The following is a 17,135-nucleotide window of genomic DNA, read 5'->3' on the forward strand; positions in this document are numbered from 1 at the left end:
AAAATATTTATCAGTGTAGTACCACCTCTTCCTGTGTACTTGTGCATATATATGTTCTTATGCATGTGTGCATGTTACTGTAAGTACTGTATGTATTTTAGGCTGTTTATCTGCTGTCCTGTGCTTGTATGGGAGACCGAGAGAGACCTGGACCAGGGCACAGTAATAACCATTGATCTGAGCTAAAACTTAGGCAAGGCAGTAACCAGCAATGCAGAACTCATAAAGACACACACTCGCTCTCGCTCTCTCTCTTGCTCTCTCTCTCTCTCTCTCTCTCTCACACACACACAAACTTAGTCTTCTCTCTCTCAGATTTTGAAGAGGGATGGGGAAACAGTGCCACCTTGTGGCTGAATAAATTAAAAAATAATAATATACTCAGTATAATGGTATGAAAACCTACAGTGTGTCAATTGTTAATGATGCACTGGGTGTTAAAACTGAAGGGGGGGGGGGCGTGTGTGTGTGTGTGTGTGTGTTTGTGAGTGTGAGTGTGAGTGTGTGTGTGTCAATGTCCTATGGCGGTTTCTCAGTCGGACTCTTGTTTGTGGTCAAGGTCAAACACACACGTACACACACACAGACTTAAACAGTGACACAAATGGCCACAACACAGACCATCTGCTTAGAAACTGTTAAGGGGCTCAGTCCTCAGACCTGTGTATCACTGCAGTAGCATGACTACATTGTGGGGATTTAGATACATAGAGAGATAGATAAACAGATAAATAAGATTGATAGATAGATAAACAGATAGATAAGATTGATAGATAGAGCTGTTTGAGTTTTATAGCTTGGTGTTAGAGTTAGGTTAAGTTTAGGATAAAGAGCTATGGAATACATTATATCAGTGTCAACACAAAGGTGTGTGTGTGTGTGTGTGTGTGTGTGTGTGTACATGTGTGTGTGTGCATTGACTGCAGGCTTGTCACTCCACTGATCTCCCCTCATTGTCCTATGTGTCCACCTCTCTTTCTTTTTCTACTGATTTCTGGTTTCTTGACAGAGGCACAGATGAGATAAATAGAGAAGGTTGTTTGTGAGTGTTTTATCTTGAAAAGACCAGAAGCTGCAATAGTTACCAACAAAACGCAACAACAAAACTTTGAAAAACTTAGTGTTGCCTAGCAACAGCATACTCCAGCTTATGAAGAAATTTTGTACTTTTTTTTTGCTTGGCAACAGATTTAGTAGCATTAAATAGAGCTCCAAAATAATTAGCTGTCACAGACTTGAAGTACAAATTATTTGCCGCACACCTTGGTTTCCTAGTGACCCTAAAAAAATGCAACTCAAACTTTTGTTGTTTTACTGCCTCTTACCTGTCATCAGCTTAGCTTCCATGTGATGCCAAACCTTTATAAGTTGATTTTGTGTTCAAATGAATCGTGTCAGCACTTGTTGTTTTATGTTTGATATTCTGAGATTGATTACCTAAATTTAATGTAGCTGAAGCACGTTCTGTGAAATGCAGAAGCCTAAAGACTGCATTCAAATAGACAAATTACTACTTTGTTAGAACAGCTTTTCTTTTTTTTTTTTTTTTACTGCAGCACATGATTAGATAAAATCACTACTCCCATGTTTTGTATAGACCTGTCCTTTAGTAAATCTAAATTAATGTCTACCTGCCTGCACACAGGGGCATTTAAGGTATGTTTTATCAGGCATGCACTGAAACATAACAAATATTACACACACTCACTATTACAGACACACATACAGTGGAGCTCTGAGCTGCCTGCTGACCCGTGGAGGCAGGTTGCAGGGCTGTCATAACATCCCTAGCAAAACATGCAAGGCCCTTTCCCATAGCTAGGCTAAACACCAGTCTGACAGGCTCACTGTGGAGATGCCCCAGCGTTCAGCCCATTGCATCCACCTGTCTGTTACTGGAAATTACTACAGCGTGCTGGTATGCATGTGTGAAATGTATAAGAGCCTCGTGTACTCTCCAGAAGTGTGCTGCCCTAGTTCAAAAAAATGCATTGTGTGTGTGCGTATCGGTAAATAAACTGTCTTTGGTTTGGTGTGTGTCGAGGTGACAGGCTGGTGTGTCTGCAGAGAATGTGGTAATAAGTACAGTTGACGGCCGTGTCAGGAGGTAGTGGGTGTCAACAGATAAAACTGTTTGTATTTAGGCCTGGCTTCGGTACACTGTCACTTTGCTCGGCTTCTGTCCCCCTTCCTGTCACCTTGAGTCTCTCTCTTTATCGCTCTCTTTTTGCTCTTTCAGTCTCCTTTTTGTCATTTTTCTCTCTCTGTCTTTTTTTCCTCTTTTGCTACCATCCAACCACCTGCACTGCCTCTACTAAATTGTTACTCTCTCTCCTCTCTTCTTCTTTCAGCCCCACCCTTCCTCTGCTCCTGGTTTCTATGTGTGCATGCGCAAGATGCAGTATGATGAGACTGGTCTTTGCTGATCAAGCCTATCTATGTGTGTATGTGTTTATGTATGTGTACCTCACAGCATGATGACGCTGGTCTTTGCTGATGAAGCGTCAGTCTCAGAGTCTCTGCAGACGTTTCCTCGTTACCAGAGGAAAGACAAATACACTGCCATGGAGGGAGAGATAGAGACAGAAGGATGGAAGTGAGGCTTAGAGTTTGAAAGGAGGAGAAGGATGTCCATTTCTAATAACTTTTCATCATGTAAAAAATAGTCCAAATACTCTACATATTAAATATGTTTTATATTGCTTTTTCAAGTGTCTCAAAAGGCAAGAATAAACATCCTAATCACTATATTTTAAACATCAGTTAAACATCCAGTTATGTTGCTGGCCAAAAGAAAAACCTTATGGTTGCTGCTTGTCAGAACTAGATGCATGGGAATCAGAAATAACAACCATCAGAGCAGCAATGAAAACATTTTTTACTGTAAACAAGGCAGTGAAATCATCAGTAAAGTGGGTGTCATGTAAAAGATATAACAAGGAAGGTGTGTCATGGTTTAAAAGCCTGGGAATCTCTGGTCTATGACACCTAAAGAACAGGAAAATAGCCAAGTTTATTCCATCGCCTGCTACTCCCTGTGATCACTCAACCTGTGTGTATTAAACCAGCAGAACTCACCGTTGCCCTGATATTTGTTACAGCAACAAGCCTTGGTTCCAGCTAATAGATAAGCTCATCCTCAGACTCGCCCATGTCTTCTTCTTCTTCTCTTCCTTTCTCACCTCATCTCTCCCCCATGAACTAATGTGTTTTTCCAAACACGCTGACAGAGGCAGCCTGTAATGGCCTTAATACTGTACACACTGGAAATGAGAGGAAATGAATTGTGCTGATTCTTGTCTTTCGCTCACTTTTCTTCTCACTCTCTCTGCCTTTGTCTTTTTTCTCCTGCTCTCCTGTTTTTGCTTCATGTTTCTATCTCACACACACATACTCTTGAGCCATTCACATACAGTACATATCTGCTTCTCCTATTCTGCATCCACGCATCATAAATTAACTTAATATTCTTTGTATATGAGGAGAGGAGGGGGGCTGCTAATTAAAATTTAATAGAAAGCACACCATGGAGGCATGCTGATCCACATGCACACACAAGCTGATTACTAAAGCAGATGGGACTTAAGGAGGAAGAAGGTTGAAAATGATAAAAAAAAAAATAAAAATTCACTTTAAAAAATGAAAAAATGAGTGCGGTTTCATTAACCAGCTCCATTGGTAACAGATAAAAAAAAGAAATGTTGGTGTGTATTTGTTTTAACATGTATGTGTCACTGGGAGTTCTTTCTTGATGGCAGGGTGCTGTGAGATTTTAATCTTATTAACAGCCCTTACCCTGTTTGGCAAATGGCTTTCCAACTGCTTGGGTAATGAACTGTTTGAAAGTGTTTCAGCACACAGTAACATACATCACTCAGACGCATAGACAGCGCACACACACACACACACACACACACACACACACACACACACACACACACACACACACACACACACGCAGTCACACATAAACACACCTCCTACTTTCTCTATCTGAACCAGTGGCCTCCCCTCTGTACTGACTAGAGCAGCCAGATTGCCAGCTGTCATCGCCAATCAGACCTGCAGACACAAACACACACTTCCAACTGACTGTCTCGCACGCTGTCTTCCTGTGGAATCAGCTTCTCTGTTTTGCTATTAGATGCTACAGAAAGTGCAACAACAATCTGCAGAGTGGATTTAGTACCCCTCCATCAGTTCAAAATGTTCATCAGTCGACCTGCTTTTATCCGATCTTATTTGGGATTTTCCCTAAATACATCACTGCCAAGTGAATTATAGTTGCTATTATACTGTAGTTAAGACATGTTTAGAGCACTGATGAGGTATTTTTTAAATTTCTCCTGCTGGCTGCTGCATCAACAGATGGATTCCAAAGCTTTTTTTTGCCATTTTGTCAGACAAATTGTTTTTTTGTTTTTTTCTAAATAGTGCTTGGTATTTCTCACAGTCATAATGTCACTTTTCAGCAGGCATGTTTGCTGTTAATTTCCCACTGTGTGCATAACCTACTAGTCTATCTGCTTCGTAAATTAAAGCAGGGAGCTAAACCTAAAAACCTCTTGTCAGCCTGTCCAAAGTCAACTAAAAGAATGCAGAGACAGTCTGTACTGCTAACAGGTTTTAGGTTTTGAATGTCCACCTGTAATTATTTATTCCTGATTCCTGCAGTCCATTCCAGCTCACACTGGGCAACACTGGGCAGTTCTCCAATCTACCACAGGGCTTTCACATATTAGACTGGCACACTCACATTCGCACCAACAGGCAATTTACTGTAGACTCTCCAAACAACCTAACCTGCATGGGTTTGGACACATACCATAGGAAATAACTGTAGAAAAAAAAAAAAATCTAACTAAACTGTCTACAAAAGTCTGTTACAAACACAACATTTACATTAATTATACCTCTTTAGAAAGTTCAGATTAAAACAGTCTCAGGAAGACAGGTACAGTTTCTAGTTGTTTATTGCAGTGTTCAAAATCAACAGTTTCTGTTTCCCGTTGAGGACTGAGGGAGGATATGTGAAATAGGAAAGTCTTCTGTTCAAAGTAGTTTCCCTCTACAAAAGAAATATGTATTTTTGTCATTATTTGTGTTTTCCCCATTAGATCATAGAGCAAGGTAATTTGCCTCAAGCGTGCAGTTAATCGTTGGATCTAGGGAATGAAGTGGTAATAATGTGGATCTGGTGTTTTTCTGTTTGCTACACTCTAAACATACACAGCAGAGACACGTTCAAGACATTTATCAGCTACATAGACAAATACACAGCACATTTCATTATGAGATAAAACCACAAGTGAGACCTTCTCTTTTTTTTTTTTTTGCTTTCCCTCTGTTTTGCCCCAAGTTAAGGAGTAAACCAACGTGACCCTCATCTGTATTGACAAGCTTTTTCATGAAATGAGCTCAGGGATGAAAAAATGAACAAGACCTTGGAGAGAAATTGAGAGCAGGATAGTGAGTGAGACAGAATGCAAATGTTCTGATGACCAAGGGCATTACTTGTCAGGGGAAGGCCAAAAAACAGATATTATTCACCGCTATTTCTCACTCATCTCTTAAGTCATACCTTTTTTTTCCCCTTCTCTTTCTATGTCTCCATTCTCATCTCACTCATTCTACCCCTCCATTATTCTTTCCAGGTCTTTTTCTACAGTTGAATCTCCAAAATGACAGCATATAAAGCACCTTGGAACAGAAGCTCCCCGAGTGCTCATTAGCACCTCGTTAGCACCGAAAATAATCATCTCAAGAACTGAATGAGTCTTGGATGGGTGGTGGAGCTAAACAAATGAGATAAAAATATCTTTTCTTACCAAAGTGTCTTTTTACTACACCATATCAGAAAGATTTGAATCCATTTGCTCTCCGCTCCCTCTGGCACAATAGAGAGCTTAACCCTCTCTCTCCAGATGCTTTGATAGACGTAATTACAAATGAGTCTTTTTCACTGCTGTCACACAATGAAAGATTTGAAAACAGGTGACTGTAACATTTTTTTTTTTTTTCTAAATCACAACACCTCCAATGTCTTTCTTTATCCCATAAGAGGTCTACAATTATCTCTCTTCACTGAACTGCTACACACACAAAACAGCAAGAGCCATTACTGTTGAGTGACAGGCATTTGTCCTTGGCCACTAGTAAAAGAATTTTTTTTTTTTTTTTGTATGAGAGGATTTAAAAGAAAAAAAAAAGAGTTGAAATGTTATGAAGAGCTGCTACCTTAAGATGAGACAGATGATTTGTATATAAGGAACAAAGGGGAACAAAGGTGTATTTCAGAGACTGGAACGGTTCTTAAGATTTTGTCAAACATACATGTTATACCATACCTGCTCTTACTCAACCCACAACTACTGTATGGATGCACCTATCTTTAGAAAACAGTATTTATCTCATGGCCAGGGACAAATAGTGGTTGAATCCACACACACATGCATGAACTCTCCAAGGTATTTGACCTGTTTTGCCCCAGAGTAAAGAAGAACAGTCTGTCCTGCATCCCAACACACTCCATTGCATTATCTTACCTCCAGCCTCTCCTCTTTTTACACTGGAAATGGTGTTGCCTTTCTACCAAAATCCATATTTATGGCCAAATATTGTGTTCTTGTGTTCTCCTCAGTGAATTCATTCTAATGAATTATACAACATATGCTCACATACACAGGAAGTCCACCTCTGAATATTCTGCCAAAGAAAAATCACAGGTTAAAAAAAACAAATACATGACCAGTCTCTCCTCAGTTCAGCCTGACATATCTGACCTTTATGTGATGTGTTAGTCAGCAGATGAAAGTGTATGTTACTCAGTCTCCCTTTGTGCTCCTTCTTTATGAGTATGTACTTCGTGGTCTTTTTTTCAAATGGCCCATTGTGGCATCAGCGCCTTGTTAAAGACCTATTAATTCTGCACACACCTCTTTCCTCCTTTGCTTATGTCCACAGTGTTTTATTAAAACGGTCTCAGTAGTTTGTAGCTGTTGAAACAGTAAGGTCCTTGAAGGCCCTTTTAAGAAAATTGGGCTTGACAGCAGCAGTGGTTAGTTGGGCTTTTGTGTTTCCCCTTTGTTGTTGGTGGTGGTTGTTTTTTTTCCCCCCTTTGGATTCTGCACCAGAACAATGCAAACCAGAGGAATATACTATTAATAACCTTTCTCTCCCTCTGCTCAGTGTCCTGTCCTTTTCTCTACTTTCTTTCTTAATCTATAACATTCTGTCATTTTCTCGCTCTCACTTTATGTCTTCTGTCCCTCCATTCAGGCAGTACTATGAGATGCTATACAACACAGCGGACGAGCTGCTGAACCTGGTGGTGGACCAGGGTGTTCGCTACACAGAGCTGGAGTACATCAACGCCCTGTCTTTACTCCATCGCAGTCAGACAGGTGTAGGGGACCTGAGCACCCAAAACACCCGGCTACAAAGGCTGAAGGAGATCATCTGTGAGCAGGCTGCTATCAAACAGGCCAGCAAGGACAAGAAGATCACCACAGTGTAATGGTAACACAGGGCAGGGGTCAGAGGGCTCTTTTAAGTTGCCAGGAATTGAGTGAAAGGTGACAAATGAGAGAATAAATCTTAAATCAAACATGTTTTTGTTTCACCTCTTTTAGATCTGTTTATCAGGAACACATGTAACAGATGATATACAAGAGTAAGGACTGATGGAGAAAAAAACTTGCAGTACATATATTTGTGAGCCTGGTTGGAAAAACAGAAATAGGTCCTTGCTCTAGATTTAGGTCATCATGCAGGAAATCTGTTGATGGAATATGCATCTTCTATATTTGATTTTACTTGATTTGATGGAAACAGATAGTCAAGGGCTGACATAGATATACTTTCTTCAAGCTCTGAGCATGTAGATCATATATTCATACATCAGCCTAAGCAGCACTGACTCACTGTAATTGGCAAGCGAGGTGACAACTAACGCACCTGGAAATTTTGGGCTGCTAGTTCCCCATGTACCCATGTCATAAGGCAGCCTATATTATCGATTGCCACTTTTAAAAGACATAACAAATGCAGCATGCACACCCAGGCTGTAGCAGTGCCACACTCACTGTGACTCCAGATAAAAGGCGATTGTATTGGACACTCACCCGAACTTAGGCCCTATTGCATCCCATTTTCCTATTAGATCTAAACTGCTGCTCTCAATTACACCTCTATCTCTCCTCTCCTGGCAGCCCCATGGGCCCACTGATTCTGTCTGCAATAACAGATGCCAGATTAGACTGTCTGAATGAGGCCACATCTTCTGCCTGCTGCCAATTTGGGTTGGTCCCCAAAGATTTCCCTAGCTGAGAATTGTATCATATCTATGTCTGTTAAAAAGTCTGTTTATCTGCCTTTTTTCTTATAGTTTGTGCAGTAAACTTGTACAGCCAATGTGGGAAGTTGTGAGTTGATTATCTTTTACAAATTGGACAAAAGAAATGGAGACTCATTAATGATGATTTTTTTTTTCTGATTTCAGTTTCAGTCTTCTGTAAAACTAGTAATATTTCAAGTCCAGCTCACCCCCATGTCTTTGCACATTGGGGAATACATTTCATCAGTCACATTATTAGCTCTCTAAACTAAAACGATGCAAGTCTGAATCTTTATTTTACCATCCCCCACTACATGTGCTCAATTTGTTTTAAATTAACTAAACTTGAGATGATCACAAATCATTCCACTCCCTGCAATCCTCCCTGTTTTTAGTTCATTAACTTGGGAGAAAAGTACTTAACAACGAGAAGAAGAGAAGGGAATGGGAGCCTTGTCAATACAGCAGGCCCAACACTGGCCTCCCTTAAGCCCATAGAGCAATCCATCATAATGACACATAGGACGGGATCGATGGGAGAACAACAGTGGAGCTGCTGAGGAGTTCAGCTACCACTCTGAAATGTATGCTTGGTGTAAAATCTAAGATCTGCACATTCAGCTGTTCACTTCTAAGCTACTTTTGTAATGTTGTATATGGGAAACTTCAATACAATGTTAACTGACTGTCATGTTACACAGATATTACCATCACACTGCACATGCATAATGCATAAACTAAGTCAAGAAATGTATGTATTTTGCATCCTCCATATATCTAAGTGCAAACCACTCCTGTTGCCCATGCCTTTTATTTATGGATGGAATATGTAAAACATAAGTGTATTTTTGTTCCCACTCAAACTCATCTGGGCTTCTATTTCATGTTTCTTTTTCTTACCAGTGGACCTTTGTTTTGCACAGTTGTGCAATGAGAGGAATTTCATGGTTCAAGTGAGAATCTTATTAAATTCCATACATCAAAGTATGTCTGTCTCAAGTTCAAATAAGTTTCTTGTTTTTCTAGTTGTTGAGTGTAGCCTCATTAATTCTCTGAAGTTTTTGTCTACTCTAAACACACATGATTTATCAATACATACACTAATAAACTGAAAACACATGCAAATTCCAATCTAGTCTTGTGTGTTTTATACAGTGTCTTCTTTGTATGATTGCAAAATATGACAGCACAGTCCTTGGTGAAGTAGTGATGCATTACCACACAGGTGTAAAAGCAGCACTGGAGGTACTTTACCTGATGGGTGTGATGTGTTATGTGACACCATTTGAAGCACAGAGTACTGCAGTACAACATAGTGGAATGAGAAAACACAGGTAAGATGCCACCTGATGGTGTTTTGGGGCATAAATCTTTGCGTGCACTTTGTTTTAGCACAGTTTGATATTAAAAACCATATAACCATGGTAAATGTACACAACTGATCGCGACAATTGTAGCTGCAAAATGCTTATATATTAAAAATGCAGGAAAACGACACTAAAGAAAACTAGGCTAAACATTTTCAAGTCTTGTACTATCAATACATTTTTGACATTTCTAACAAACCAAACAGTTGGAAAATACCGAATATATAAAGCTGTAATGGACAGCTGCATCTCATTCGTCTTGTTCTCCATAAACTCTCCATACTACATTACCCACAATCCTTTCACCTCGCACTTGTCTCAGCGTTGCCATGCAACGACTGGTGGAACTTCCTACCATACGCTAATTTGTTTGGTGTTAAGGAAAGCCTGTTTAAACCCTTTCCTTTAAACAACAAAACAAACAGAAACAAACAAAGAAACAACAATATACCCCATTAGTTCTTCAGGCGTGTTTTGCAGCCGAGTTTTTTCATCGTAAAATAACTTTAATGAAGGAAACAACGAGTCAATTGTTTTCCTCAGCGTCTCCTAGCTGCTGCCCCCCAGAGTCCCACCCCGACGCTCCCTCAGCAAAGGCTCCCAGCTGCGATGAGCCGGAGGGAAGAGACATGGAGGTAAGGAGTAAGACACCTTAGCTGGTAAAGCTTTGCACTGTAGGTTAACGTTACAGGCTGCATGTCATTATGCGTCTTCTTCTAATGAACGAAGTGTAAAAGTGCAGCGTTTATACGGAGCAGTTTTATTAAACATTACACTTTTGTTCCGTTATGCAACAGATAAAGCAGGTAACCTTGTGCAAGAGGTCTGGGGAAGTAAAACAGCACACCAAGGTCAAATGGTTGATTATTTGTAATTTGCCTATTACCAGCAAGTAGAGTGTCTGTAGCTTTCTTATTTATTTATTGTTTTATTATTATTATTATTATTATTATTTATCTTTTTTTCCCTGTTTTTAAACGTTGTAATATACTGGAGCATAATCTGTTAATCTGTGTGTGTACCTCACTGCATGAAGACGGGCATGGTTGCTTTTAGGGGCAGAAAGCTGTGAGCACTTTTCTAATGCTTATAGTGGCCTGCTGCCATATGCATGGATTCATTTTAGTTGACTGCTGTAAAACCTGCAAGGGGCCCACATGCTAGCTTCACTGTTCTATATTCATTTTTTTCTGCTCTACAGAAGAATGGTGTTTTAACTGCTGAGATGGTGTCCAGCTGTGTATCCCACCTCGGACAATTTGGCACCGGGCTTCAGCACTTGTACCACCACCTGTCTCTGCCTGTGAGGCACATACCCACACAGACAGCTTTCCTAAATGACAATATGTGGCTTGCAAGTGTGTTTACAGCCACTTTACCGAGACAAAGCCACCTCTTACAAATTCACATGGCGTCGTGTTGCTCTTAGCTGACGGCTCTCTTTGCGGTTTAATTGAGACTAATTCAGTTTAACCCAGGTTGTATTATTCTCTGTTCCAGAGTCGCAATCTCAGTGACATCTCCATTCTCTGTAATTATGTGAATCTTCAAAAGCTGGAACTGCAACACAACAAAATAAAAGGTGACTCTTACTTACAAACAGACGACCTTCATCTCTTTGCCCAAATTAGACACTTTCTATTTGTTTGAGCCTGTGACCATCATTTATTCACAATTGAATTGTTTACGCCTCCTTTAACCTTCCTTTATCCTTTAACCGTTAACTTTTCCCAACTGCTAGATTTATCCTGTGTGAGTCACATGCCCTACCTCGTCATCCTGGATGCTTCTCACAATGAAATCTTCAACTTCTTTGGATTCCAGCCACCCAAGAACCTAAAGGTAGAACAGGACCTTGAGCTGACAAGATAAGACAACTTTTGATTGGTAGCCTGGGCTTCATTCTCTTGTGCTATTCCCTCAAGATAGTCCAGGATTTACATAGCCCATCTGTAGTCACTTTGAATATGCTTACAAGGCATTAAGTGCCCTTGAATGACAGTGAACTTTATAGAACTAGAATTTTTTTTTCCTCCCATACTCTGTGGATTTAGTTGAAAATGTTTTTTTCAGTGAGATGTAGTGAAGATGTTCATGACTGTGGTTAAAAATGTTCTGCTTTTTTTTTCAGGAGGTAAACCTCTGCCACAATCATATGACAAAAATGAAAGATTTGTCAGCCTATTCCTCTCTTAGCAAACTGGATCTGGACTGTATCCTTACAGAGAGACATTTACATTCATCCATTTGAACACACACACACACACACGCACACACACACACACAGACGCTTCCTCTGTCTTTGTCTCTTTCCCTGTCCTGTAAAAGTATACTTACAGTATGTTCACCTGTATTATTCTTAACATGCCCATTCCTCAGATAACAGATTCAGCGAGATCAGTGGTCTTGAGCAATGTTGCAGGCTCACTCATCTCAGCCTGGCACACAACAAGATCTCGAGGATCAGCGGCTTGGGCAGTCTGCCTCTCACATATCTTTGCCTTGTAGGTTCTTCTCTAATGCAATCAGAAATATGATAAACAGATGCACATACACACATTTGTGCATACAGTATGTACAAGCGCAGAATTCTCATTTGTATGTGGTATTGCTTGGCAGCAGGTTAATTCACTCCACTCATGGCTTTCTACCCATAAGCACACAGTTTGAGCTATATTTGAGTAGTTATTTCTTATTGTATGTATTTTACCCATATCACCCATTCATGATTCTGTCACTTTATTCCCTTTATGTCTGTGTTTTTGGCTGTGTTTTTACATTCAGTAAAACCTTGGTCCCTTGTTTGAGAATCACCATATGGTCCAACAGCAGGCCGTTTCCCTCTCTCTTTCTGACTGTGCGCGCGCACATGCATGTTCTGTCCTTTATCAGTGGTTCCTCATTGTCAGCAGCCTTCGGTCTGGCTGTGTCTGCCCCTGTCTGTAGCTTTGCTGTGGGACCAGCTGCTGCTGTTTGAGTGAGCCTGGACCAGGTTCAGCACACACACACACACACACACACACACAGTCACACATGCCTTGTTCATCCAGCATCCATCTTATCCCATCCCTGACCCCTCATCCTCACATGTTGCCTCCCTAAACAGCATGGTCCTGTCAGCAAGCCTGTTTCCAAGTCCATCACTGCACCGACCCAGAGCTTCAGGGGACCAGCACAGTCACACACCCCCACTGACAGTGGTTCTCTGTCAGGCAGCATTGCTTGGCAAGAGCAGGGCGAGGTGTGGCCAGGCAGCGAGATAACAACTTTAGTCAGTGGAATGGAGTGAGATACAAGCTTAGGGACCCTGACAAGGGAGGGGTGCCTGGGTCTCATTCTTTGGTTGGTTATTGTGCTGCACTAGCACCTTGCCAGCTGTTTGGCTGTCAGTCCTCACCTGTCAGGATTTAGCAGAGAGAGGCTGGCCTGCCACTCAACTCAGTACTGAGAGGAGAGAAAGCTGTGGCACCCTACGGAGCAACCATGACACGTCCTTCATATTTTTTAGTGGAAATCATTAATCATATGGAATTTAGAAGTGGTGCTTGGAAGCCAATAATGTGTGTAGGCATATGAATGAAGATCATGGTTCTTTAAATCAGTTCTCTTTTTTTGTTTGTGTCCAGAAAGGAAACCAGTTGGAGAGAATTGAAGGGTTGGAGAATCTGAAGAATCTCCAGGTTCTCGACTTGTCAATGAACAGCATCACCAGTCTCTCTGGCCTCCAGAATCTCTGCCTACTGGGCTCCATAAACCTGGAGAAAAACCTGGTATTGATCTAAGAGAATATTTAGAAAGAACTCAGTAATTGCAGAAATTCAGCATGCAGTTAAGATAATATGGAAATGTTCTTTAAACTTGACAAAAAATGTGTATATAGTATCACATGTGGCTCAACTCAAGCTGTGAGCTCAGTTGCACAACACAGAGGAACAGGTCAAACATTTCACCTTATTTAAAAGGTAATTCAGGCAATAACAGGTGCTTGACAGATTGACAGTGGTCAGTAACAGGCAGGCAGGAACACCAGGCAAACATAAAAAGGGAGAAGGCAAAAGGAAAAGTCCAAAAACATGCAGGTGGTTGAAACTTGGCAGGCAGAAAAACTGGCAGACGAACAGTTGAGTACAAAAAGGCTGGAGGATATAGATCTGATGGAATGGTTATGCCGTACAGATTATGAAATGTCCAGAAAGTGTTGCATACACTCCTGTTGTAAATGTAACATTGCTCTACAATAGTTCCACTATGGTTTTATGTTTCTCTGATTACAGATTACTGAAATTCAGGAGTGCAAGCACATTCATGATCTTTTCCTGTTGAGGGACCTCAGTCTGCTTGGAAACCCTGTACAGGTAACCCAACCCATCCTGATCAAAGCTGCCTTCATTTACACTCTATGATGTGCACAGATATATACTACTGCATTTCTGTGTCTCCCATACTCCTCATGTATTCTGTGCTGTGACAGATCACATGAGGCATGATATCATCCATGTCTATATTGTCTCTTCTAGTTTGACAAACACAAAAGAAACTATAGGTGCTCTAAATATAGTTACACCATTACAGTTTTTGTGACATGCAGTACGTCATCTGATTGGCAGGAGCAACAAGATTACAGACTGTCAGTTGTCTTCCTACTTCAACATCTTACTGTGCTGGACCAAGAGAAAGTCACTGCTGAAGAGAAGGTATGAATAATTATAATAACCATTTTGACAATTTGATGATCAAGCATTCTGTTGGCCCGCACAATCATATCTCAGCATACTTTATCTCCGTCTTTAATACTGTAAATATGCTTCACTAGTCCCTTTTGTTCGAGACTAGAAAGAATACTTGATTACAGTACGTTATGTGGGCTAGTTTATCATGGGTGTCCTACTAACCTTAATTCCAGGTGTCATCAGTGAACAAATATGACCCCCCTTTAGAGGTGGTGGCAGCCAGAGATCACATGACTCAACTGGTGTATCAGCTAAATCAGCCCCAGGTGCTCTACGACAGGTTGGTACAAATACACAGTACTGTTTCATCCTTCCACATGTGAATGGTCTTTTAGATCCTGAATATAAAGTTGACAGCACCAGTTAAAACCGCCCCAACAGGATCTTGAGATAATTGGCAAATGGTGACTGACATGAGGAGCTTAAGTATTTGCAAAGTTTACTCTTATGAAATTTTCAAAACAACCCAGATGTGGTGATTGGCCATAATGATATATGTCTTAATCAACATCAACTGCTAAAAAAGCTGTTTTTAAACATGAGCAAGATTTTATCTGTGCTGTCCCTGTGTTGCTTGTGTTATCTACTCTCTAAAAGAAAAAAAAAATGACTTTGTGCATCAGCACTTTTTTGAAAACATCCATTATCAGCAAATAAAATGCTGCGGGTACAGTCAATTTACCATTCTCCTCTGTGCTTCCTACAGAGCACATCCATATTGCCCACAAGGCTCCCATTTATATTGACTGTAGGAGTGGTTTTCAAGAATGGAGAAGGTTGCACTTCATGCTTTATTAGTCATGTCATCTTTAGTTGGAGAGGTAACTGAATATGAATCTAAAAAGGAACCTGTAAATTTAAAGTTCATGAAATATGTGTGTGTGTGTTTGTGTGTGTCCAAGCAGTACTTTGCCCGGTGCAGACTCTCCCTATCCTATGCTGGTGCTGACAGGTCCTCAAGGCGGTGGGAAGAGGGAGCTGGGCCACAGATTGTGCCAGGAGTTCAGTGAATACTTTACATATGGGTCAGTCTCAACATTTCTGTGCAGAGGCTGCATATTATCTGCCTGTGCTGCGGTTGATTTGAATTAAGAGGTTGCTGTCTGACCTTATGTTCCTGGGGCTGAGGAGGGAGAAAAAGGGAGTGAAAATGGCTTATTAACAGGTGTCACTCAGCCCTTCACAGTAAACCTACAATTGTGTCCCAACAATGCAGGAAATAGTCTTCTGCAATTCAGCAAGGAAACACTATTCTGGAAAACAGAAAGTAGGAATTTTGTACTTACAATTTTAGAAGATACAACGTCAATTTGTCTAACTCAGAATGCTGAAGTCATATATAAGCTTTGACCTTTAGAATATACTTTTGCACAGAACTAGAGCTGTAAATTTTATCCTCTGTTTCTTACTATGTTTTCCCAACACATGGGTATCTCTTCATAACCCAGGAGGAATAATTAAACAAAACCTATTTCAATAAATAAAATAAGAGTTTCATTATAGGGTGCTTGTCAAGATATGGAAAAAGCTTTACATGGCAAATTATGTAAAAGAACCTATGTGTATATATGATGTGAGTATCAGATACTTGAAAATATCTGAGCCAATTCTTTAATGTTAATACAAAACAAATGCATGTGTATTGAGCCTCGACCTTGTAATGGCATATTCCTGTCACCTAGTGTTTAGCTATTCTGCCTTGAGTTTTCTAAAAACCCAGTGGTCTTGCCCTGGGTCTTATCCTCCCAAATGGCCCCCTCTTTATTGGTTACAGGTCTGGGATGTTTCACATACTTAGTCCTCGTAAATTATATGGCTGTATATGTTGGACGAAACTCCACTCTGTGTGTTTCTCTACTGTGTGTCTGTTTCCATAGAATATGTCACACCACAAGGGGGCCCTATTATGGTGAGGAGAATGGAGTTGATTACCATTTTGTCAGTGATGAGGACTTTCAGAACATGATTTACATGGTGCGTTACCTTGATATTAAGCTTTTTTGTACATAGCAGGCCAATGAGGTTACTGTGTGATGATAAAGTACATATCTCAAGATTATTTTAAGTTCTGCACTCAAAAGAATCTTATGCGCTCAGTGTCATAAGGCATTCATCCAAATGCTTGCTCACAAGTTAATTAAATGTACATTGGGTTTTTGAAAAGCTGGATCTTAAGTGTGCTTGAATCACGTAGCTCCTTCAGCAAATTTTGAATTGAGTTCACTCACTGGCCATAATGAGTAGCTGAGATAATTTGTTTTACTTGGATGAACTGATAACTGGGTGATATTTCGTTAAAAAACAGTACATTTATTTGAATGGGGATTTTATGATAAGGCATAATAGCTATATTAATTAAAATAAAGTTTTAATCAGGATGATTTACCATAGCATCTCATCCAACATTTGTCATGCAAGTGATGAATATTAGTCTAAGACAACTATCTAAAGCTAAAACTATCAATATGCAGACAGTCAAAATTCCACGGAATACAAGCCATAAACTTTAAACGTCACTGCTAAATGTTAAATGAGTAAACGTATAGACAGAAAATTCATCTTAGAGTATTGGACACATTTGTTTTTCATCTTGTCCCTCTTGTCAGGCTGCCTGTTATGTAAGCTTGGTGGAGGATGATGGATAGAGGTCTGGGTCACGTAGTGATTTACACAGCGAGGGCTTTGATGCTGGTATCAGGTTAA

General features: G+C 40.3%; 2 protein-coding genes across 2 annotated transcripts in view; both read left to right on the forward strand.

Moving 5' to 3' along the window:
• exoc4 (exocyst complex component 4) overlaps positions 1 to 9,463 on the forward strand; it is a 93,960-nt gene extending 84,497 nt beyond the window's left edge. Inside the window, exon 20 of the mRNA XM_026326708.1 lies at positions 7,279 to 9,463. Within this exon, the coding sequence (XP_026182493.1) occupies positions 7,279 to 7,516 (238 nt within the window). The 3' untranslated portion in view covers positions 7,517 to 9,463. The remainder of the gene's footprint in view (positions 1 to 7,278) is intronic.
• Positions 9,464 to 10,045: 582 nt separating this feature from the next.
• On the forward strand, positions 10,046 to 16,749 carry lrguk (leucine-rich repeats and guanylate kinase domain containing). The gene is made up of 13 exons (XM_026327167.1): positions 10,046 to 10,337; positions 10,500 to 10,553; positions 10,904 to 11,005; positions 11,203 to 11,284; positions 11,444 to 11,544; positions 11,834 to 11,915; positions 12,082 to 12,206; positions 13,329 to 13,472; positions 13,977 to 14,057; positions 14,310 to 14,396; positions 14,606 to 14,712; positions 15,338 to 15,457; positions 16,310 to 16,749. The coding sequence occupies exons 1-13, from the start codon at positions 10,212 to 10,214 to the stop codon at positions 16,440 to 16,442; spliced, it is 1,344 nt and encodes a 447-aa protein (XP_026182952.1). The 5' UTR covers positions 10,046 to 10,211; the 3' UTR covers positions 16,443 to 16,749.
• The last annotated feature ends 386 nt before the right edge of the window (positions 16,750 to 17,135 follow it).

Source organism: Mastacembelus armatus, chromosome 23, assembly GCF_900324485.2.
Source record: "Mastacembelus armatus chromosome 23, fMasArm1.2, whole genome shotgun sequence".
In the NCBI taxonomy this organism is placed as follows: domain Eukaryota; kingdom Metazoa; phylum Chordata; class Actinopteri; order Synbranchiformes; family Mastacembelidae; genus Mastacembelus; species Mastacembelus armatus.

What these genes read in the sequence shown, in the direction of transcription:
- lrguk (XM_026327167.1), top strand. Translation starts at nt 10,212, where the DNA reads ATGAAGGAAACAACGAGTCAATTGTTTTCCTCAGCGTCTCCTAGCTGC. An exon ending in AAGTAAAACAGCACACCAAG is followed by an intron (nt 10,554 to 10,903) that starts GTCAAATGGTTG and finishes TCTGCTCTACAG; the next exon opens with AAGAATGGTGTTTTAACTGC. An exon ending in TAGCAAACTGGATCTGGACT is followed by an intron (nt 11,916 to 12,081) that starts GTATCCTTACAG and finishes CCCATTCCTCAG; the next exon opens with ATAACAGATTCAGCGAGATC.